This window comes from Mustelus asterias, chromosome 19, assembly GCF_964213995.1.
Source record: "Mustelus asterias chromosome 19, sMusAst1.hap1.1, whole genome shotgun sequence".
Lineage (NCBI taxonomy): Eukaryota > Metazoa > Chordata > Chondrichthyes > Carcharhiniformes > Triakidae > Mustelus > Mustelus asterias.
Window position 1 is genome coordinate 48,591,499 of NC_135819.1, and position 24,800 is coordinate 48,616,298.

The 24,800-nt window shown below is 40.5% G+C and overlaps 1 protein-coding gene across 10 annotated transcripts in view; it reads left to right on the forward strand.

Annotated features, from left to right (window-relative positions):
- The window catches only part of tbc1d22a (TBC1 domain family, member 22a), a 395,279-nt gene that overhangs the window by 70,975 nt on the left and 299,504 nt on the right, over window positions 1-24,800 (forward strand). For 4 of the 10 annotated variants that reach the window (XM_078235530.1, XM_078235535.1, XM_078235529.1 and 1 more), the window contains 4 exons: window positions 1,451-1,521; window positions 14,635-14,763; window positions 16,060-16,122; window positions 18,859-18,924. In XM_078235530.1, coding sequence (XP_078091656.1) covers window positions 1,451-1,521; window positions 14,635-14,763; window positions 16,060-16,122; window positions 18,859-18,924 — 329 coding nt within the window. The remainder of the gene's footprint in view (window positions 1-1,450; window positions 1,522-14,634; window positions 14,764-16,059; window positions 16,123-18,858; window positions 18,925-24,800) is intronic. The other 6 variants (XM_078235533.1, XM_078235537.1, XM_078235531.1 and 3 more) reach the window with 2 other exon arrangements.

The window sequence follows — 24,800 nt, forward strand, 5'->3', positions numbered from 1 at the left end:
TGCTTTCCATGTCCAACTTCGCTTCTCCCCCTTCTGAATCTGCATCCCAAGTTTGCGTCTTGAAGCGAGTTTAAACCCTCCCCAACAGTATAGCGAACCTCGTGTGCAAAGTGCATATCACATTTGCAAAAGCATTGTTCATATCAAACGTCTGTCAAGCATATCTAATCTGTTCAATTAATAACACTCTACACTTAATTGCTTATTACTTCAAATGATCTAATTTAAAATTTGTCTAACACCAAATTTCCATCTCGTTGTGTTGGTTTAATTCATTCTTTTATTTGAAAATTTTAGGAATTATGTAAAATTATCTGTAGACTGCTTATATTTAGCAGATCATAGATTTGTTAAAATACGTGTGAATAGTACATTCTGAGAGTCATGAAGAAACAAATTAAGAAAATCAAGCAACACACGAGTGTTGAAATTTGAATAATTTCTTGGAGAACTGATTTTTCTCAGTCCGTCAACCAGATATGAATCTAAAAGTGCAATTTGTAACTTGAAAGTTAATCATGTGCCTCTGGCTAGTTGTCTGCTTGGATGGCTTGAGAAATTTATAATTCCAATCTCATTTTGCTGGGATTGGTAAACTCTGCCCTGATTGTGTGACCAACAATTGCTTGGTCCATTACAGGGTGAGACCAAAACTTGAAATCTTTCTTGTCAATCTGTGGTGTTGCAAAGAATGCAGCCACTCGCTTATTTGGATATCTTGCGTTTGTTTCTTTCTGGCTCTCCTTTTCTGGTTTTGCTCCACATAACTTCAGAGTCAGAAGAATGGAGGGTTTGAATAGCAGTGGTGAGTGGGCTGTTGATTGATGCACTGGAGAAGGGTTGAGATGGACTATACTGAGTGCCCAGGTCGCTGTATGTCAGCATGGAAAGTAGAATTCTGAGTGAAGGTTATGAGCAATGGTGGATGAGGGCTACCAGGAATGTTAGATGAAGAGGTGGCAAGGGCATGTATGAGGATTTCCGTAATGAATGGGTGAGATAGGAATGGCAGCTGATGTTGTGATGGAAGTGCAAGTTGGCCTTTGATGGAGAGGATATGGAAATGCAAACTTAACTCAAGATTAAGAAAGATATGAAGGTCGGGAGAAGTCTTGTTCAGCCTAAGACAACCCAGGAAAGGGGCTGAATTTCTCCACATCCCTTCCCTTTTTCCCTTCTCTCAAGTTGTTTTTGATATTGATTAATTTAGAATCAATGTGGGAGGAAACCCACGCAGACGTGGGGAGAACATGCAAACTCCACACAGTCAGTCACCCAAGGCTGGAATCGACCCTGGGTCCCTGGCGCTGAGAGGCAACAGTGCTAACCACTGTGCCACCAGATTTGCATAGAATCAGGAACTTTTCAACCAGCAGTACACATCATGTATTGGGCAGTTACTTAATTCATTGATTATGTTTTTAAGACAATGATTTTTTTTTTAATGCAGAAGAGTTGAGGAAGTTCAGCTGGTCTGGAATCCCAAGACAGGTTCGACCAATTACGTGGAAACTTCTTTCAGTAAGTGTGTTTTCTTCTTAATATCCAAGAGGTTTATATAAAAATAAGCACATTCAAGAAAAATGAATTGTCTATGATTTTTAATTCTGAATCAAATTCTCTCTGCACACCATCCTTTATAGTTTGTTTAAGATTCAAAGCCATTTTGCTTTGTACAGCACTGGAGAGGCCTGTTAGTGTCAGATCTGTGTTTAATTTCAGCTCAAAGCTGGTGAGCTGAAATTCTCTTTTTGTTTAAAATTAAATATAGGACAGTTGAAATTATCCAGACTGGCCACACTCATTATCAAACATAGCTATTCACCTCTGGGGTCAGACTGGGGGGGGGAGCAGAAAGGGGAGTTGGGGAGGGGATGCACTTCATATTGGATTTTCAAACTAAGCCTACCTTCTGTGGAAAATGTTCTGCTCGAGCCAGACCAGACTCCAGAATATTTAAATTACCCACCAGACCAGACTCCAGAATATTTAAATTACCCAGACAGACTGCTAACAGGACTTGGAGACCAGTCATTTTGAACCTTGCAAACCAGAGTTGATTAAGGTAAATGAGCAGTATGAAGCTGATCAGTGTATGCTGTTAGGCTCTGTGGTTTCAGATGATTCAGCTCCAGCAGCACCTTTGTACATGCAAGAGGATTTGCATCTGGTGAGTTGTATCCTCACTTCACACTGTATATATGGCAAACAGAAATACTGAGCAGGATCCTCCGGTCCCGTCTGTGGCGGAAGGTTTTGGCCACAATTGTTCATGTGGTTTTTTTCAGTGGCTTGATGTCAAGTGTATTAAAAATGTTCGATTTTTTTTTGCTTAGCCAGGGAACAAACATGCGAATCAGATATGACTCTATGGCACACAAATGCCCTTGGCTTGTTACTTAATTGGCAGCTTTGTCCTGTGACTGCAACAGGGATCGTCCGGGAATTGAAAAGCATGTCATAGGAGGAGATATTTTTGAGGTTAATGTGTTATTCCTTCCTGCAAGAGCTTAATTGGATGCCTGAAATGCAAAATATTCCATTTCTCAACAGTGACAGTCCAGAATGATTACATTCTAGATTTCTTAGGACTGATTTGATTTGATTTATTATTGTCATATGTATTGGGATAAAGTGAAAAGTATTGTTTCTTGCACGCTATACAGCCAAAACATACCGTGCAGGATATAGTGTTGCAGTTACAGATAGGGTGAAGAGAAAGATCAATTTAATATACGGTAGGTCCATTCAAAAGTCTGATGGCAGCAGGGAAGAAGTTATTCTTGAATCGGCTGGTATTTGTTCTCAGACTTTTGTATCTTTTTCCTGACGGAGGAAGATGGAAGGGTGTGTGGGGTCATTGGATGTGAGGCTGGTTTGCGTGATGGACTGGGCTACGTTCACAACCCTTTGTATTTTCTTGCGGTCTTGGGCAGAGCAGGAGCCACACCAAGCTGTGATACATCCAGAAAGGACGCTTTCTATGGTGTACCTGTAAAAATATGTAAATAGGTCAGGAAGAGAATTATGCATTTAACATCAAAGTTAATCTATGTTTTACCCAGGTTTTAAACGTTGCAGTGCAGGTACCATTATTTTGTTGTTGGACTGTTCATGAAGAACAAATTTTTGAAATTCGGCTTTTAGAAAACTCAAAATTGGATAACTGCTTTCCTTCAAGATCTCAAACTTTTTGCATTGATTCTATCAGGTTTTTGCCATTTGGGCACCTGCAATTTTTCTGGAATTTTCCATAATGTTGAACAATCTTAATTTGATGACTTATTCGAGGTACTGTCTGCATTTCCTTAAACAGCTGTCATATCCCTTTTCCATTGCAAACTGCTTTCCTGTTTCTAACCACCTTTACTCACCAAACTCGTTGAACATGCTATCACCACCAAAATCCATGCCCATCTTCCCTGAACTTCATCTTTGAATGCCTCTAATCTGGTTTCCATCTTGCTGACAAAGGTAGACTTTTCTTCCTCGTTCTTCTCAACCTGTGATGAGGTTGGGAACAGCATCCTCCTTGATCACATCACCATGGTTGAGGCTGCTGATTCCATTGTATCGAATCATGTTTAATCTGCAATGGCTTCTCTTTCCACTCGCACAACATTGCCTCTGATTTGTCTCAAGGATTTATCCTTGATCCTTTCTTATTTCTCATCTACATGTTGCTCCACAATGGCAACATCTGAAAACACAACATTAGGTTTCACATGTACACGAAAGATGCCCAGCTTTACCTCACTCTCCTCTCCTCGAGTGCTCCATTGGTGCTTGTCTGACCTTGAATGAACTGAAATTTCTTCTCATTAAATGTAATTGTTTTCTATATTCTGTATCTAAGGACTTCATCTCTCTCCCTTGCAACTATACAAGGCTGAGTCAGACTGTTTGCAACCTTGCTGTTATGTTTGACCATGAGGTGAGCTTCTTGACGAAATATCCACGCCATCATTAAGACCATCTACATCCACCTCCATGACCGTGTCCAACTTGTCCACTCCCTAAACTTATTTGCTATTGAAACTCTCTTTCGTGCCTTTGTTACTCCTCAACTTGACTATTTGAAGGCACTCACAGCTGGCTTTGCATGTTCTATCCACCCTAAGGTTGAGGTCATCAAAATCACTCCTTGCACCGAGTCTTGTTTGCCAATGAAACCTGTGCTTGCTGACCTACATTGGTATCTGTTTAAACAAAACTCTCACCCTTGCTTTCAAATTCCCCTACGACTTAAGCCTCCCAGTCTCTAATTTCCTCCTTCCTCACAATGCTCAGTGATATCTGTACTACTCTAATTCTGGCCACTTGTACATTCCCGGTTCTAATTGCTCCACCATTGGTGGTTGTGCCTTTAGCTTTCATGGTCCTAAGGTCTGGAACTCCCTCCTTAAACTTCTGCAACACTATACCCCTCTTGATTTGAGATGCTCTTTGATACCTATCTCTTTGACCAAACGTTTGGTATCCTGCCTTAATATTGCCCGAGTTGGCTCTGTTTCAAATTTTGGGTTCTAATTTTCCTGTGAAGTACCGTGGGACATTTTATTACTTTGAAGGTTCTATCTAATTATAAATAGTTTCAGCATCACTGCTGTAACACAGTGACACCTGTAGCTGCACATTTCTGCCAGTATGGCCTTCACAAGTTCAAGTTGCATATCTTTATAGCCATCTCTACAACAGTGCGATTCAGATGGTCTCAGACTCAGGTCACAGATAACACTGTTGAATAAAAGCAAAATACTGTGGATGCTGAAGATCATAGAATCATAGAATCCTACAGTGCAGAAGGAGGCCATTCGGCCCATCGGGTCTGCACCAGCCACAATCGCACCAAGGCCCTATTCCCATAACCCCACGCATTTACCCCTGACAGTAAGAGGCAATTTAGCATGGCCAATCCATTTAACCCACACATCTCTGGACTGTGGGAGGAGACCGGAGCACCCGGAGAAAACCCACGCAGACACGGGGAGAATGTGCAAACTCCACACAGATAGTGACCCAAGCCGGGAATCGAACCCGGGTCCCTGGTGCTGTGAGGCAACAGTGCTAACCATTGTGCCACCGTGCTGCCCACAAGATCTAAAATTAAAACCAAGTGCTAGAAAACTCCACAGGTCTGGCAGCATTTGTGGAGAGAGAAACGCAGTTAACATTTTGGTAGGCCTCCTCTTTGAAGTGCAATGTGGTGCTAATATTCTTAACTTCCTTTATCATTAACAACAAATTAGGATCACTTATCCACCATTTTGTTTAATTTTTAATATTAAAAATTGTTGCAACTCTGTTGGGTAAATTAAGGGAAATCACTTTGAACCATCAGGCGAGGCTAATCAATGTAAATTGGAGTGAATTTTCAGTCAATTACCATGCGTAGAATTATGCAAGCTTTCTCATTTGATCAGGTAGCAATTTTTTCCAATCCCATGGCAGAAGTAAGTTTCATGTCTTGGCAATCCTATCCTTTTTCCCAACTGATTTATTCTGCTTTTTATCCCCTGGACGTTTTAGCCCTCTGGTATCTGGTTGTGTCTTAATAAAACAGGCAAGATAAACAAGATATGAGTGTGCATATTTGTTTTGCCTCACTATTTCTATGATCGCAAGTTCCACTACCCAACAGGTAGGTTTTTATTTAATTTGCGTGAAATTGTAAAACCTGAAATAAAATGTTATTTGGTGACCCGGGTGGGTGGGGTGGAATTGAAGCTGTGTAGTTTGAGGCCTGCTGGGATTCTATTTTAGAGAGTCCTTTAAGTTTGTTCAGAAGTTTGCGAGTTAGTTTTTTAAGCTTTATATCTGAAACAGATTATGTTGCCGAATCCAGACACATCATGTTGAATGGAGTAATGAGAACCAAATTAAGAAGCCCTTCAAGCATCCAAATGGAAAATCTGTGTGTTATTTGAGGTAGCTGATAGTATTGATGTAACACAAGGATTCCTGTAGGTGTTCATAGGAATGCTGCATCAGGGACCTAATAGAATTCCAGAGCTTCTCCAACATTTTTTTGTGATGTGCAATGTTGTTTTTTGACCTTTCGACTTGTCGTGTCTATGCAGACTCTGCAAGCATAGCTCATCTAGTCCAATTCCCCTGCCATTTTCCCGTCCCCCTGAACAGTCGTCCTCTTTGGGTATTTACCCAATTCCCTTTTGAAAGCCATGATTGAATCTGCCTCCACCTAACTCTCAGGTAGTGCATTTCAGATCCTGACCAGTAGATACACAAAAAAGTGGTTTTTCCATGTGACACTTTTGCCAATCACCTTAAACGTGTACCCTGTGGTTCTCAACTCCTCTGTCCATGGTCACTGTTCTTCCCTGTCTTTAGACCCCTCATAATTTTGAACACCTCTGTCAAATCTGCTTTCAATCTTCTCTAAGGAGACCAAGCCTAGCTTCTCCAGTTGATACAAAGAACTGAACCCTTCATCCCTGGAATCAGTCTCGCCATTCTTTTCTGGATCCTTTCCAAACCTTTCTCATTCTTCCTAAAGTGCGGTGACTGTAATTGGACAGAATAATCGAGTGAAAGCTGAACCAGTGTTTCATTCAGGTTGATCAAATAACTTCCTTGCTTTTGCGCCCTATGCATCTGTCTATAAAACCCTGGATCCCATATGCCTTTTGACCACTTTCTCATCCTGCCCTGCTATCTCTAATAATTTATGCACGTGTACCTCCCAGATCTTTCTGCTCCAGCACTCACTTTAGAATTTTAGTCTTTATTGTCTCTCCTCATTCTTCTTGCCAAAAATCTTCACATTTCTCTGCATTAGCTTCATTTGCCATGGTCACCCTATTGTTATGCAATTTTAACACCTACATTTTTCGAGTTCTGATGAAGGCTTATGCCTGAAGTATTAATTTATTCTCTCCAGACATTCTTTTGTGTGCAGTCCAGCATTTTGTTTTCATTTCAGATTTCCATTACTTTCAATTTGTTGCTTTCCATAAATGTTGGATAACTTTCCCTGGTGCTTTTGTCCTCACACTTTGTCCATTCCCAGTAACCTACTAGTCTTTCTCATTGCCACAATGACTGAGGAAGGTTTGGAGGCATGGATATGCAGGAGTGCTTGTACTCAGCTTTTCTATCTGGGTTCAGTTGTAAAGCCTCGAGTTAAACCAGCTGCTAATTAAATTGCATTTGAGTGAAAGTATTTTTGTGAACAGAACTTTATTGGGGGCTAATTTTGAAATCATATTTGAACTAATGAGGTAAACATTATTGAGCTTTCCTGTAACAGTATATATAATTTGTGCAATATATTTTTTATATCTATTATATATATCCTGATGAATGAGCAAGTTTTTCTAAGCTTTTCATAACACTTTTTGCTGTCTTTCAATTACTGAATAGGTTTCAATGCTGTTTAAGACATGGTATTTGATTTTTAAAATATATGGGGAGCAAATGCAGATACAAGAGCTTACCTAAATGCCATTGAAAGGCACCTTCAAGATGTGGATGTGAAAACATCTTGCATTTGAAGAGCATACAAGATGAATGCTCCATGTGCAGTGCCTTTCAAAGTTTCCTGCCTGCTTCATTTGAATGATGAATTCCACTAATATATCATGATGTATTGCAGTTTATGTAGGTGCAGCTGTGAATTTCGATGCAGCAATTAAGAAGCACCTTATAACTTTGGTGTTTGAGAGCAGTGATAAAGGAAGACAGGTGGGTCTCGGGTGTCATCTGTCAAAGTTGGAATCTGCCTTTATCAAAGGAAGCGACAGTGTGCTGATAAATAATCATGTCAGATCCTAATTGGTAAAAGGACGAGGGGAGTTTTTAATTTTTTCCAAGCTCTCAATTGAACGAGGCAATCCAGAAGCTACATTAAAAGTTTGATCTGGCACTTTCACCTTCATTCATTATCTCATATGTAGTTGTCAGCTGTACTTTAAAATTTTGAACTTGATTCCCATTGATGGAAATTAGAACATTTATTCAAAAATTTCAGAATTGAAACACTTAATCACAAGTAATTACTTCAGGGTACCTGGTAAGCATGTTAACTCTACACTTAATACAACTGATATTTCTTCTGAAATACACATACTTTGCTGCAATTTGGATAATTGGATGCCATATTATTTTTGCCTCGCGCTTTGAAAACAAAATGGATCCTGATAAATCTGCCCCGTACTGATGTTTACTTTTGAGTGCCTGAATGAGCATTCGAACAATTTTGTGTTAATGCACAAATTGAACCCCTCTTTCGTTAAATGCATAACATTTTGTGGTATTTAGTCATTCAGTTCAGTTGATGTTTTAGTTTCAATCCTTGATTTGTGCCATGTTGATAAACTGCTGGAAAATGGCTGTTGGATGTAAAAGTTAACCTTGGTGTAGCTGGAAGGGGAAAATTAAATGGTCACTTACCTGGCCATCTGACGACCTCTGCTCGGAATTGTAATTGTAGTTGGTATCATATGTGGACAGAATTTCACTTGCCTGTGTGCATGCATGAAGCTGACGAACGCAAGTGCCTGCCAACAGGGGAGAAGCCAGCTAAGAATTTAAGGACACTTGAAATATATTACAAAAATCATATTTATTGAACCTTTCTGTGTGGACTTTGTTCACCTTTGACTGGATCCGCTCGCTGCTGATGCTAAAAGTTACCTGCTGCAGAAAGTTTTGGTGTCTGATGGAATGCTTGTTTTTTTCTGGAATTGTATGTCAGTGGAGAAGGAAGTTATCTACAGTCTTCAAAATTCATAGGTGATAAAATGCAAATGGCTATTTAAATTGGCCTGTGGGTGTGTCAGCAATATACGAATATGCAATTACTGTGCTTCAGACAAGACTCCAGATTAAAATGATTTTAAAAAAATCAAGAACTAGATGTGCTAGGAAGACTGATGTGAAGTTAATTATTTGATTTTAAATTGAGAAGCTAAGATGAATGCCCAAGATGTGCAGATTAGGTTGATTGGCCATGCTAAATTGCCCCTTAGTGTCAGGGAGATTAGCCGGGTAAATATGTGGGGTTATGTGGATAGAGCCTGGTTGGGATTGTTGTCAGCGCAGGCTTGATGGGCCGAATGGCCTCCTTCTGCACTATAGGGATTCTATGAAGCACCAAGGAACATAATACAAGGCACCACCAAAAGAGACAAATCGCAAAAGAGAATAAGGTAAATCAGAAGTGTTGCTTAGTTGAGATCAGGGTTGGACTTCAAATGCCTCAAAATTTTAGGAGAAGCCAAAGACTGAGGGTGATAAGAAATTACACCAATTTAAGTTCTTGGAGAAGTATCTTGAGGATAGTTATTGAAAATTGATTCCAAATAGTGGGATTCTGGAGAAGCGAGTTATGTCAGATAATGAGTTGAAAGGGAGCAAAAGGACAGTTCAGAGAAATATTGATGACAGTATTGATGGAGTCGTAAAAAAATACAAATTGTGCCAGAGTGAACAAGTTGAAAGTTTGAGTAAGAGAGAGATCTGCTGAGATAACAGGTTTTTTCTTGTGTCCTCCCAAGAAATGCAAGAGGGTCATTCGGACCTCGATATATGGCAGCAAAATTTAAACCTGAGTTAGGTAAGGGTATTATAGAGAAGTAACAATTTTGCAGAGATGAATGTGCTTTTATAGAGCAGCAAAAAATAGCTTGAATGCAAGGGAACAAAGTCTTAAAGGCAATTTTGGTAATGGGAAAGATGAGCTCCTGCGCCATCTTCCTTTTTGTTGTGGGTCTGGAGGCCAGAGTGGGCAAGGATGGCAGATTTCCTTCCCAAGTGAAGCAGGCTGTTTCATAATGACAATCCTGTCATTATAAATCCTGTCATGGTCACATGGTGCTGCCCTGGTGGAATATCGCAACACGACGATATTAAAACCACATCAAAGGGCTTCACTTCAGTAAGGTATCTTTATTTTCATGGGTGGCATCATGTTTGAATCTAAGACACCAGATTGAAAAAAATCAATATGCGTATTGCTATTCATTTTTAAATTGATGTTACATGTGATATCTAAAACCTAGAACTTGGTAAAGGTGGCAAAAATGGATTTAACATTCCCAAGTGGTTAATCATCTCTGGAAGCAATAATATGTTAAGTGACTGGGGGTGGTAACTAATTAGCACTCCTTCAGTGCTTAAACACCAGGGGGAAAAAATACTTTACATTTCTGCAAAAATGTATTGCAAGATCTTGAACCAAATTTTGTGCAGAATATATTCTACCTCATCAACAAGAAAAGTTTGCGTTTGTACATTGGCCTGAATTTTACATTTAGCAGTAATTGAATGGCTAGTTCTGTTCATTACGCTTACGATGGCTCACAGACTTTTGAGCGACAACTTAAAACCATTAGGTGTCTGCTGCTGCACACCACTCCTGGCGATCTGGGATTTATGAGAACAGGGCAAGCAACAGTGTGTCACCTCAACCAACTCAATTGAAGAATCCCCATGCAGACATGCAATGCGTGTTGGATATATGCTAGAATATTTAATTCCATGTGAAATTCATGTACAGAAAATGAAATGGAGGGAAAGAAATAATGGATTGAGCGATGAGACAAAAAAGTGGAAACTTTAATTTTGGGAATCTCCAACAATAATTAGAATCTGAGGGAATGAGACTCTACCTTTTGTGTAAAAAAAACCCCATAATTTTGGTACCAGTGAGGTTGTTTGGAAGGAATTAAGTCTTAGTACACCATTTTAAAAATCACTTTGAATTGAATGGGCAAGCTCTTTTATTTCCTGGTAAGTTTAGTGAATAACCAATGGGAAAGTACAGCAACTTCACATCCTTAAATTGATTTCAGTGCTTGCTCCAGGGCATAGTACCAGTAAAGCACGACTTGTGCATGAACACACAAATTGGGCAGCAACTTCTGCTTTCTATGTTTTACAATAACCTATTTTTATATAGTGCCTTTAACATAATGAAACCCAAGGGATTATTAAACAAAGCATAACACTGAGCTACATGAGATGATAGATCAGATGACTGAGAGATAGGTTTGAATGAGTGACTTAAAGGAAGAAAGCAGAGGAGGTTTAGGGAGTGAATTTTACAGTTTAAGTCAAAGGTGGCTGAAAGTGCAGCACCAATCACTGATGCTTAGGAGGCCACAGTTAGAGTGCCTGTCTCGGAGGGTGTGAGGCTGGAGGAAATTACTGGAACAGGGAGGGAGTGAGACCATGGAGGGATTTGACAATAAGGATGGGTATTTTCAAATGAAGACCTTGCTTGATGATGGACCAGTGCAGAGCTCCGTGAGTACAGAGGTGATGGATTAATGGACCTTCATGTAAGTTAAGACATTGGCAGCAGAGTTTTGGAAAAACTCAAGTTTGAGGAGGGTAGAATATAGGAGACCAGATGGGAGTGCATTTAAATCTTTGAGCTTGGAAGCAATGAAGGCTTGAATGAGAGTTTCAACAGCAGATGAGCTGTAGGAGGGTGAAATTGGGTGATGTGCGGAAGTGGGAATAAGTGATTTGTGATGGTGCGAATAAATATGAAGTTGGAAACCCTTCCTGGGGTCAGACATGACACGAAGGTTGCAAACAGACTGCCTTAATTTTCAACTGTTGCCAGGGAGAGGGATGGACTCAGTAGCTAGAGATTATAAAAAAATCACCAGTTTTCCCAGTATTTAATTGCAGAATATTTTTGCTCATCCAATACTGGATATTGGATAGGCAGCCTGATAGTTTCTTAGCAGCTGTCAAGGTGTCGAGAGAGGTGGTGCTGTACTATGATGTCACAGTGGGGCAGTATACAGCTGAAAACTCGGTGGGGGGGAGGGGGGGCAGCGGCACTGGAGATAATTGTTCAGGAGCAGAAAAAAATTGCCCTTGCATATATTTCCCTGGATATGATTTGATAGGTAAGAGTGGAACCCGGTGAGAGTTCTCCCAAAAGTTAGATGATGATGGAGTGCGGAGGGATGGTGAGGTCAAACATGTTTTAAAGTTATGGACAGGTCAAGAAGGATGAGGAGGGAAAATTTACTGATAGGATGCCATTTGTGACTTGGATAAGAAGAGTTTCTGTATTGTGACCAGGGCCAAATCGTCATTGGAGGAATTCAAACATGAAGTTCTGGGTAAGATGGGAGCAAATTTGGGAAGTGACAACACATTTAAGGACTTCCAGAGGAAAGGGAGATTGAGATGGGATGGTAGTTTGCAAGGAGGGTGGTTTTTTTTTCTCTGAGGAGAGTGGTGATGACAGCAGGTTTGAAGGAATGAGGGAAACAGCCATAGAGAGAGAATCATTTCCAGTGTTGAGCCAGGAAGGGAAGTTAGGGGGTCAGCAGTTTAGTGGGAATAGAACTGAGCAAACATGAGGGGTCTCATTTACAAGATGAGTTCAGAGAGTGCTTGAAGGGAGGTAGGACAGAAACTAGAAGATTAAGTGATTTCAGGACAAGGGCGGAAGAGAATAGAAAGGAGGTTTGGTTTGGTGGACTCAGAAGGGAAGGATGTGGCAGAGGCAGCTGATCAGACTGTCTTGATCTTTGGACAAAGAAGTCCATGAGTTCTTTAATGGCAGGGATGGAGGAGACCGAGAAAGGAGTTGAAGAAGATGGTTTGCAGTGGAGGAAAGAAGATGCAGGTCATCTTTGCATTCCAAGATGATTCTGGAATAGTGAACCATTTTAACAGGGAAGAGCAGGACCTGATACTGTTTTAACTGGTCCACCCAGATCTGGTGGTGGGTGATGAAATCAGTGATTCACCATATCCTTTCAAGCCTGACCCAAGGACTTAAGGAAACAGAGATGAGGGCTTATCAGGAGAAAATGCCAGGGTGAGAGAGAGTGACAATTTTATTGGGGATTAGGGCATCCAAGGTGAAGGTGAGGGTACGTTCAAGCAAAGGAATAGCTGTAGAAATGGTGTGGTGAATGGAAGGGAGGGCCAGATATCAGATTGGGATTTTGAGAGTGCAGTTTTATGTGAATCAGGTGCAGTTTTTTTCCAGGAATGGTACAATGTTTTATTGCGAATATATAGACACCAGAAGTTGCTTTACATTGTGATAACCTGTATGATCTGACCAAGGCTGGTAGCCTCAACATTATTCTTAACACAATACCTCGGCTCTTATCTTTCATATAAAGAAACATCCCAAGACGTAATGAAATGCAGCGAAGGGAGAGATTAGGAATCTGTGAACCGTGGTTGACAATCTGGCCAATTAAATGAGTCTTTGGGAGGTCGTTGAAGATGGGGTGACAAATGGTGTAGCTGAAAGTTTTTCAGGGGAAAGTTTGAGTGAGGCAACTCCAAGTTTTACCATTAATCAGTGAAGGGAAGGTATGTGCAGAATATTGGATTTGGAGGAATCAAGCTTTTGAGGGGAAGGTTAGGCTGGAGAAGGTGGCATTAATTAACTTCATCAAAAACCTTCCATAAGGAGAACTAGGGATGTTTGCTGACGATGGTACATTGTTATTATCCTGCTGTCTGGGCGCTGATGGCTTCAATATCTGAGGAGTTGTGAAAGACCTATATGATGCTTGGGCTGATGAGTGACTTTTGTGTCGCACCAGTTCGAGACAATGACTATCTCCAACAAACTGACTATCTTCCTTTGGCAGTCAGTGGTATAATCAATACTGATTCCCCCACTATCAACACCCTGGGGGTTATTTACCATTGACTAGAATCTGAAATAGACGAGTCATGTAAATATTGTGTCAACAACAGCAGGTCAGAGGCTAGGAGTTGTGCAGAGAAATAATCTTCTGACTTCCCAAAACATGTCTTCCAACTGCAAGGCACAAGTCAAGAGTGCGATGGAATATTCTCTACTTGCCTGCATGAGTGTAGTTCCAACATCACTCAAACTCAACACCATCCAGGACAAAACAGCTCATCTGATTGGCATCCCATCCATCAAGCATAGTTTTCACTCTTCACCACTGACACATGGTGGCAGCAGTGTGTTCCATGTGTGTGATGCACTGCAGCAACTCATCAAGCTTCCTTTGGCAGTATCTTGCAAGCCTGTGATCTCTACCACCCAGAAGATCAAGGGAAGCAGGCACCTGGGAATGCCACATGCAAGTTCCCCTCGGAGCCACGCACCATCCTGACTTGGAAAGGCTGACCTTGCCAGTGATGCCCATGCCCCATGAAAGAATTAAAAAAAAAAATAGGGCAAGGTCTTGGAGGGATTTAGAGATAAATTTGATGTTTTGAAGGAAGGGAGCCCATGTAGGTCAACGATGGGTGGGTGGCGTTAGGGCTTTGATGGGGGAGCTAACATGTCTGCAAGTAGAAAGGTAGGAATGGAACTCAGCAAAGACAGTTACATGCAGCAATGTGACAGAATGGAGAAATATTTTGAATCCACCATGGTTTATGTGCAAGCTACCATTCTCCCTGTTTCAGGCAGGAGGCTGGAGAATACGAAGGACTGTTCTTTTGAAACTGAGCCAATCTGTTTTATTTAAGGAGATCTTGTGAACCTTTAAGATTAAAATGACTTGATCTGTTGGTTCTCCTTTAACGCTTTCCAAATGTTCATAAATTTGGAGCAAATTAATTTGTTTGACCTCAAAACAGTTATATTGTGCAACCTGAAGTTCAGTTGATATAAATGCACTTGTTCTGTTTTATTTCCAGGGTTACTTACCTGCCAATGCTGAAAGAAGAGAAAGCACACTACAGCGGAAACGAGCAGAGTACTTTGCTTTTATCGAACAATACTATGACTCTAGAAATGATGAACATCATCAAGACACTTACAGACAGGTATTTGGACTGAAATCCTTCCTGTACTGGCTTTGTTGCATCTCTTCCTATTGAAATATGCATCTTGTGTGTTGAGTTGAAGTCTCCACTTTTTTCATCGTAAGGCTTCTGGAGTTAAAAGTTCTTGCTGTGGCAGATGAATGTGCTAACTCATCAACAACTTGCAATTATGCAATGCCTTCAACATAGGTAACGTTGGTAAATTGGGAGCCAGTACAGGTCAGGGAGCCCAGCAATGATGGGTGAACAAGACTTGGTACGGGTTTGAATACAGGCAGCTGTATTTTGGATGAGCTCAGGTTGATGAAATGGGAGGCCAGCTAGGATGGTATAAATAGACAGTCTTTGTGATTGAAGAGGATGGATTTGAAAGCTCAAGGCTAAGATTGTGAACAGTCTGCAGCAACCTGAGCTCTATTTTCATCCCTTCTGAAGCCCCGTTCCCAACTTGGTAAAGCTGCCATTATATTTCCGCTTGGTACTGATTTAAGAAGTTTCGTGTGTTCATTGATTGAAAAAACAACCACATAACTCTATGGCTATGGCACAGTCTGACTTTGGAATGAATTAAACCAAACATGGAGGGATGCCCTCCAACTTTTCCCGTACCACTTGAGCTTTAGATCATGTGGAATGTAGCTCAAGTTTTTGGTGCAAACTAGTGCTTGGTATAATATCAATATGCCAGGCAAACACTTAGTAAGATACACACAACAGGCATGACAATGGGGAACATTATATGATTGCAATAATGGTATTAAAGTGAACATTTAAATTGTTTTGAACTATTAAATCACTGGCAATTCAATAGGCCCACCATTAAGTTCAGAATGTTATCATCTCTCAATCAGAATGTACTTACTCAGAATTTTAAGATTAAAATGGAACTCCGTAATTAGAACAAAGAAGGATGTATTTCTTGGTACTGGGCTTAATACTTCATTTTAACTGAAGGCAAACTGTAATCCATTTTCTTTATCTTGTGAAATATTATGAAGAGGAAAAGTAACTGCATTATTTTAAAAGGCTGCATTAAATTGAGAAAAACAATTTGCCCAGAATGTCCTGCAGGGCACAATTTGAAAGATAATGCCATTTCACACAGTCTTCCCGTGGCAAACTTCTGCCAAAGAAAATTACAGAAATTTAAATATTTGCCTCATTTAATAGAGGAAGGACTTAGACTGTAAACTGGTGTTTAAAAGCATTGGTTTGTTATGGTTTTTGGGGTCAGAAAATGGAAAAATGTTTTAGACAACTTTTTCCTGAAACTTCACTGTTTTTCTAAACCATCAGATTGCCATAGATATACCTCGTATGACTCCTGAGAGTTTAATACTGCAACCAAAAGTAAAAGAGGTAAGAGCTTTGGGAATGAAGTAAAATACTATCTTTGCCCTGCCTCATCCACCAGTACCAGAACTAAAGCTCCTGTGAATGGCTATATGGTTTGATTTTTGCAGAGCTGGGTTTGTCATTTGATCAATTCCAATTGCTTAAAATCCTTCCTGTGTGTTTTCTTGAAATTGCTTCATTCAATATTGTTTGTGATGCCTTATGATTGTTATATCAACACCAATTTACCACGTGTATTAGTGATGAAACATGATTTGAGAGTCATCCACAAAATTAGTACATGACTGAGTATTGGGGCTTGATTTTTTATACAAGGTATTTTTTACTCTCCGACAGCCATATGTGCCTGTAGAGACTAAGCTACAGATGAGAGGACAAGCACAAGAACTACATCTGTGCTTCTGCCAACACTAACTTAATTGCCAGTTAGGAAAATTGCCATTTATATTGGAATTTGCAACAGCACCTTCCACTTTGTCAAAGTTGCAGCATCCTGTGCCACCTCATCAGTCGTTGATAATTTTGGATTGCTGTAAATGTCTACAACTTGGCAATTTCAATTAATGATGGACATTCCTATTGAACCGGGGGCAGAATCACAGTGCATTGGTGTGGTGTGAGGCTCAGACAAACCTTGCTGATGTTTTAGTTGTTTTCAGTGTTTTACATACGTTCTCATTCATAATCTCAGTTTGATGCTTATGGGTAGAATGCTATTCCGGGCCATATTTGCTGACTAAAGTTTTGTTGTATTGACTCTTAAATAATACTAGGAAGTGAGATAAAGATTGTGACTAGCTCCCTGTTATGAATTGTGAAGGAAAAGAGAATTTGGGAGCTGTTTTAAGAGGTAAATCTATCTTAGTGGAGATTGTGCAGGTTTTGATTTTGTTGTGTTGGCACTGCAGCCATTGAAAAAAGTAATGATGGCATTCAGCAGTAAAGCAAGCAGGAAGCTGTGGTTACATCGTGTCCTAGTTGCCGAGGAATGGGGAAAGCAGTTCCGGGGTTCTGCAGCTTTCCAGCTATCTGTTTTCTGCAAGTGGTTGGGTCTACACAATCTGTAGAAATTGGGAGATGATCTCTTGTGCTATCAGAGGATCCTTTTTAGGGGAAGAGACAACTTGTGTCAAAGGTTGGTTGTAGAAGATGCAAGAGTAGCTATCTTCAAGTTGATCTTGTCCTTTTCTCACTGGTGAGCAAAGATACCACTGCTGCAGCAGAACTCTGCTTTTTAATGCAGTTGACTTGTGACAAGTGAATGAGTGGCAGCAAGTGAAAATTTTACTGGCGTTTAATTCGGAAGTCAGTTTGCAAGCATAGCTTCTCATCATCACTATTACCCTCAATTCCAATAATTGATTTCAAGTGCTTCCTCCTATGAACATTTTCTCACTTAACTTCCCCTGCAGATACAAGCACGCACACGCTTTTGTCCAAACTGACTAGTCTTGGCAGTTGAATGACAGTAGATGCTGAAGTTCAGTATTAGTGTCAATGTGAAGTTAGAGGTTCCAATCTTCAGAATTCAGCTATCGATCTGAGTCATGCTAAACAAGGAAACACTGAACAAAGGTTGCAAGTAAAACTGCCCAAAAACAGCTATTTTGCACTAAGATAGTCATTTGCTTGCAATTGTTCCTCCAATCAAGGTGATGTGGAAAACCTCTGTTTTAATGGTGTATCCACCTGGTGTAAAAGAAATAACTTATTTCCAACCAAAACTCCAGAAAGAAATCCAATTCCAATGTAAACTTTGTGGATTCTAATCAGAATTAGAATCCTCCTTTGAAATCATAGAAACCCTACAGTGCAGGAAGAGGCCATTGGGCCCATTGAGTCTGCACCGACCACAATCCCACCCAGGCCCTACCCCCATATTCCTACATATTTTACCCGCTAATCCCTCTAACCTACACATCTCAGGACACTAAGGGGCAATTTTAGCATGGCCAATCAACCTAACCCGCACATCTTTGGACTGTGGGAGGAAACCGGAGCACCCGGAGGAAACCCACGCAGACACAAGGAGAATGTGCAAACTCCACACAGACAGTGACCCAAGCCGGGAATCGAACCCAGGTCCCTGGAGCTGTGAAACAGCAGTGCTAACCACTGTGCTACCGTGCCGCCACTTTGCTTTATTGTTTCCCAACAACTTAATTCCAATGTGCATACATTGCTGTTGTCCATTGACCTGGTGAAGTAGCTTATCCTGAGCATTTTTCTAATTGCATAACAACCACCATGACTTTTGCTGATTAAACTATAAACTTTTGAGATAAGATTAGTGGTCAGTTTGCAAACAAGAAGCTTGTATAGGATCAAAGACTGCTTAAAAGTTTGTGCAGTAAATAAACTAAAAATGTGGATGGTTCTTTAAGATTGTTTCATCTCTTTTAGATTTCTGTAAAACTGGAATATGGAAATGATAGTAAAACTGAATTATCTTTCAAGTATTGGTATTCTTGATTCACCCAGCTCTGCAAGTACAGCAGGCATGGCCAAAGCTAGGATTCAGAGTTGCAAAGTTTGGTTCTGTTGCTAAATGTATTCAAGGAGCACTTAACTTTGAATTGTGACTCCTCAATACATTGAGTATTCCTAAACAAATGGCACCGCACTCTGCAGCTGAGAAACTTGGCTTTGAGCCCCAGCTAAATGCTAGCAATTGTCTTGACTGGCTGCACCACCAGTATTAATTTCACCTCTGCTACTGTTTTCTTTCTTTATTTACAGATTCATATTGATATTCCAAGAACTAATCCTCTTATTCCTCTCTTTCAACAAGCTTCTGTGCAAAAGGTGAGAGAACTAATAAATGATGGGCCAGCGCTGCTTGAATGGTGTAACTAAAAAAACAGAAACACTGATTTCAATGTATAATTCACTCAGTTTTAGCTGGATTATAAGAAGTTGATGCCCGCATAATTATTTGGCAATTATTGTTTACATGGAGTTCCATGGGGAAAGCTGAATCATGTTAACCTGCCATGTGCAGTTTCACCTTCGTTGGAGAATCAAGCAGATTTTGCACTTGTTCATGCACTGCTGGTCTATCAAGCTGCCTGATGCACAATGTCAACTTAAATGAGTATTCTGTAATAAAGTTGGAAGAGTCTTAATGCATCACTGTTTCGAACTACCACTTGACCTAGTTGAAGTAAATGATCGAGTTTAAGCTAATGTTTTTAGCTTGCATCACTGGACTAATTTGATACTGACATTCAGTAGTTTTGCAGATGAAAGTAAACCAGTATCTGTTTTTATGTTTATTCTCTCACTTGTTTTCCTTTGATTTTTCTTTCTATTGGCGGCTAATGATGATGTGAAGAAAATGTGCAGTGAGACGGTGGCGAAGGTGTTCTGTTGAAAATTTTCTTTCTTTTTGTGGTGCCGCATCTGGAAGTTCTTTCAATCTGCGGCAATAGGCTAATTAGAATGATTTCACTTGGAAATAAATCTGTATTCCAGTAACATTTCCGAGTTAACCTGAGCAGTGGTTCTAATTAATTGTCTTTCTGCACCGAACAAAGCTGAGGATTGAGGGAACTTGTCTCCTGATACTTTAATGAGACCAAGGAAAGATTCCAAGTTGAAGTAATTGCGCATCTTTTGTGTGAAGTTCATTTGGCGTACTTGAAAATTTTTGGCTCGTGTTTGTACCACTTAAAAGTGCTGCATTTGAAAAGGGATAACTTTTAACTGTTGTAATTTGCAACTGCTGAATGCAGTTTGTTTGTCATGATACTTGTATAACTGTTAATTTTTATCCACCACCCCCTTTGATGCCCTTGTCTGTCGGAAAACATGTATTCTCATCCATCTGGATTAGTCCCATTACTTAAGATCCCATGTTTTTCTCACACCCAAAGGGCACAGACTTAACGATATCTGGCACATTTTAGCCATTTGTTAGATCTGACTGAAACGATTGAAGTGCTTATTTTGTCTTCTTGCATGGAAGGAGAGTGTTGCTGGTGAAGCCATCATTTATTGCCCATTCCTTAATTGCCATTAAGAAGGTGATGGTGAGCTGCCACCTTGAACCGCTGCGGTTAACTTGGTGTTACACACCCACAGTTGGGTAGGATTTTGACCCAGTGACGATGAAGGAATGTTAAAGATTTCCAGATCAAGATGGTGTGTGACTTGGAGTTGAACTTGCTGGTGGGCCTCTATCGGGCCGCCTCCTTCTCTGCTAAGGCTGCCCACAGCTGTGGGATTGCCCCGGATAGGAAAGGTAATCCAGGGCATCATCTTTCATGAAATGTCCTGATACTGGTCCTGGAAAACATTTCCTCCCAAATTCGTGCCCACTCTTTCTACAGCATCATCTGAGTCTTTCCAATTCCTACCACATTGAAATGTCCTCAAGCTAAATCACATATGCCATCTCCTGTGATCTGTTCAAGTTCTGCAAACTTAAACACGGTGGATTATCTGATGCTTCTACAGTGCTTGTGCGAGAGAAGCCAATGAATTATAGATCAATTTGGCTAATATCTATCTGTTGTTGGGAAATTGCTAGAGTCTGTAATAACTTCCCTGAATAACTTGACCATTTTTAGCTGAGCAGAGAAAGCCAGTATGGGTTGCGATAGGGTCAGTTATGCTTGATGAATCTGATTGGATTTTTTTTTCAATATGTGACTGAAATAGTGGACAGGGGAATGTCTATGCATTGTTATTTATATGGACTTCCAGAGGAAGTGTTAGCTAAAACAGAATTGAATGTAAATTATTGACATAGTTATTTATTAACAATATAGAAGATGGAATAGAAAGCGCATATGCAAATTTGTCAATGACACAAATATCTTAAGCGGTGTAGGTTGAAACATAAAGTGATAAAGAGGTATTAATACATTAAGCAAATGGATTGCAGTGTATTTAAATGTGAGGTCATCCACTTCGGACGGGATAGATCAGAAAATTTTCTAAATGATAAGCTGGAAACACTGGAGATCCGAAGAGATGTGGGGTCCATATACATATACATCATTAAAACATCATGAACTGGTATGGGAATTAACCAAAAATACGATTGGAATCCTGACCTTTATATAAAGGATGGGAGTACAAGGGGGTAGAAATCATTAAGCCTTAGATGGAACATACTTGGAGCACTGCATTCCATTCTGGCCAGCAGACTGTATGAAGGTTCATTTGGAGAGAAATCGATTTGAGTTTCTCAAAATGACACAAAGCTTTCAAGGGTTAAAATACAAGAAAAGGTTCCTGAGAATTTAAAAGCTGAAGGGATGATTTTGATCAATGGTTTCAAGCTTTAAGGGGAACAGATAGGGTAGATTGAAGCTCTTTCGGCCGGCTGGGGATCGAGGACTAGGGAACAAAACTTTTGTCACTTCTAATAACTCCTTTTCTGAGATCAGTGACAGATAATTCCACACATGCTACTTCTACTTGGTGCTTCAGTGGCACAGTGTTAGTTAAGTTCCAGGTGGCTAAAATTCGCGGCTAGGTCCTGCCTGAGATCCTCCACAGCATCGTTGTCAGGCAGTTGGTTGTTTTTCAAGATTTTTGAGCTTGAAGCCCTGATCCACTGTTGCACCAAGATTTTAGAAAGGGTGACTGAAAACACCTCATCACCTGGTAGCTGTGGATCAGAAATGGATATTCCACTGCACCTTACCTGGGTTGGGAGACGGGGCAGTCAAGGGGAAGAGGAGGTTGATGGACGTTTGATAGGATGATTGTGGAGCGAGATTCCACTGTGGAGAGCTGGGGGTGGAGCAGAAGCAACTTTTGAATCCACCTTGAAAAGTCAAATCAAATAATTGAATAAACTAATATAATCACAACAATTCATCAAATTGACCATAAAATCAGGCCATTTAGCCCATATCTTTGGTGCGAGATACTTGATCTGGATTTTCTACAATAACCCCATTGCACTTTCTCTAAACTTCTATCATTCCACATAACATCATTCTTTTAAATGATAGCATCATATAAACAGAACATGAATTACAATTTCTTTCAGCCCCTACATCAGAAGTTCCTCGCCAATGTTTATTCCTCTTTGCAGTGATTTGATGTCTCTAAATTTATTGTGTATTGAGGGATTGTCTTCACTTCACACTCAATCTGTGCAGTTTCTATTTCTTATTACAATGCACAGGCTGACATTCTAATTACACAAAACCACTTTCAGGAAGATCAAGAGCTGTAATGAATAACAAATCACTGCTGACCACTAACTTGTTTTCTGGCTTCCCGAGTAACTGGTAACAGTTGTCCGCTTGTCTTGGGTACTGCCCCTTTGCTTTTCAAAACTTACCCCACCCCCTATAAAAATACCCCCCTCAACCCCATAATTGTTGCAAATCAGCATCTCATCTCCCACCTCCCTTTTCCCCTTCAGGTCCTTAAAAATATTGACTGTCGAATCCATGCCCAACTTTCTCAGAACTCTCGATTGGATAGATTCAAACTTTATGAAAAACCCTAATCTCATCTTAAATGCCATCCTTTGTGATTGTGATTTGGAATAAAATCCTATCTGTAATGGTGACCATGGAGCTATTTGCTTACATTAAAAATCCAACAAGTTTACCAAAGTTGTTTCGGGAAGGAAAACTGATACCCTCACCCGATCTGGTCTATTTGTTAAAATCGTTTTTTTTGTCAGTGTTCTGTAAGCGAGCAGTGATTGAGAGTGACAATTGGAGATTCTAATATTTAAAACATTGTGTTGGTTGATGCATTTGAATCTGCTAAGACACAGTGGTGGGACCCAGTTTGGGGTTTTTGATAGGCCATTTAGTAGTTCAAGGGTCAGTAGACATCAGTTAGACAGAGACTTAGTCAGGAGCAGGTGAAGAAGAAGGTGGCTAGCTCCATACTTGTTAGCTCTGAGAAGTTCGGAGCCCAGAGAAGCCCCAGTCGCTGTCTCATCGCCCTGTATATTTGGGGCAGGGAAAAGTCCATTGGGGGCTAAGACGATGGTCAGAGGTTGCTGGCTCCGTGTTGCTGGGCAGTTGGAGCAAAGGAACACGCTTGAGTACTGGTGTTCTCAACAGTTAAAGAGCTGGAGTTGTGTTGATAATTAGATGCTGGAATGTAACCTTGTGAATTGTGTGGGATGCGATCTCAGGAGAAGAGATTGAACAACTGGGAGGCAAGCAGTCATTGAAGCAATCTGAGTTAGAGAGGTTTTTAAGGGAAATAGAGGCCATATCTTCGAAAGAGAGAAGCTGAAATCCCTCATGAGGGAAACAGAGTTTGAAATTCTTTTTTGTCACGCTGTGGGGTGGGGAGGGGTCACTGAAAAAATTGTGGGTTCTATTTTAGTTGTGTCTGCCATTTGATATGCAGTTTTGTGCTGTATTCAACTGCAGTTTACCTGTTAATTCATGTTTACTTCATGTTAATTCTGAATTTTAAAAAAATAATAATTATTGAGACGTGTGCATCGCTGGCTAGGCCAGCATTTATGATCAGAGGCAGGATTGTTTTAGGAATAAGCAATCCCACCATGAGAGCATGTCTGCTGACAGAAAGGAACCTTGCTTTCAGGAAAGCTATTGACATGTACAGTAGCTCTGAGATTGTTAATCATCAGCTGCAGAGTATGGATGGGGTAACTGATGAGGCTTTGCACTCTGCTCAGGCCTTCCAAGTGCCAGCCAATGGAGAAAAGGAAGGAATATTTACAGGAGGGCAAACAGAATGACCAAGGCCAGTGTAGAGGATGTAATTATTGTGGATGACACTGCAATAAAAGGAAAGGAAATATGTCCAGCATGTGGAAAACAGTGCTCTAACTGCAAGAAGCTGAATCATTTTGCATGCATGTTTTGTGCTGGAAAGAAAAACAAGCCTTTCAAGATAGCTGCTGGAGAGATGTTGGATGATGATCCTGATGAATCATTTGCGACCTTAGAATAAGTTGGCATGGTTAAGTCGCAAGGAAAAAAAGATTGTGGCTATTGGAATGGTGATTCCAGAAGGAGAGCTTCAAGTTAACTTGAAGTGTCAGACAGACATTGGTGTCATGTTCAACATCATGAGCTTTGCAGACCCCTGAGAAGTTGTTCATGATGGTGACCTGAGAATGAAGCCATCAAAAATAAAGTTGAGGCCATGTGCGACCCAAGTGAGAGCCCAATGCAATGGTATCTATAGTTTCAAGTAGTAGACATCAAGCAAAACCCCTTAATCTCAGCTGAAACAAGTCAGAAGCTTGGACTAGTAACCCTCAGTGTATCAGAAGAGGTTTGCAATATTTTGCACAGCACAAAACCATTGTCTGCTGAGTGAGTGTTAAAAAATCACAATGTTTTCACAGTTATTGGATGTGTTCCTGATGAATATCATCTTGAGGTAGATGAGATTGTACAACCAACTCAGCATCCTCTGAGAAAAGCTCCAGCTTGCGCTCAAGTTCAGCCTGAAAGACAAGATAGAAGAGCTTAAAATGAAGAGAATAAAAAAGAAAATGCCACCTTCCCCAGACTGGATTAGCAGCATGGTAGCAGTGAAACAAAGCTGAGAATGTGCATTGATCCAAAGAGAACTCATCACCCTCTGCCAACGATTGAAGAAATGTTGTCACAACTTGCCAAGGGAAAGGTCGTCTTCAACCAATGTGTGAAGATGGATTCTGACGAGTGAAGTTGGATGAAAGCAGCAGTTTCCTGACTCCATTCTGGATG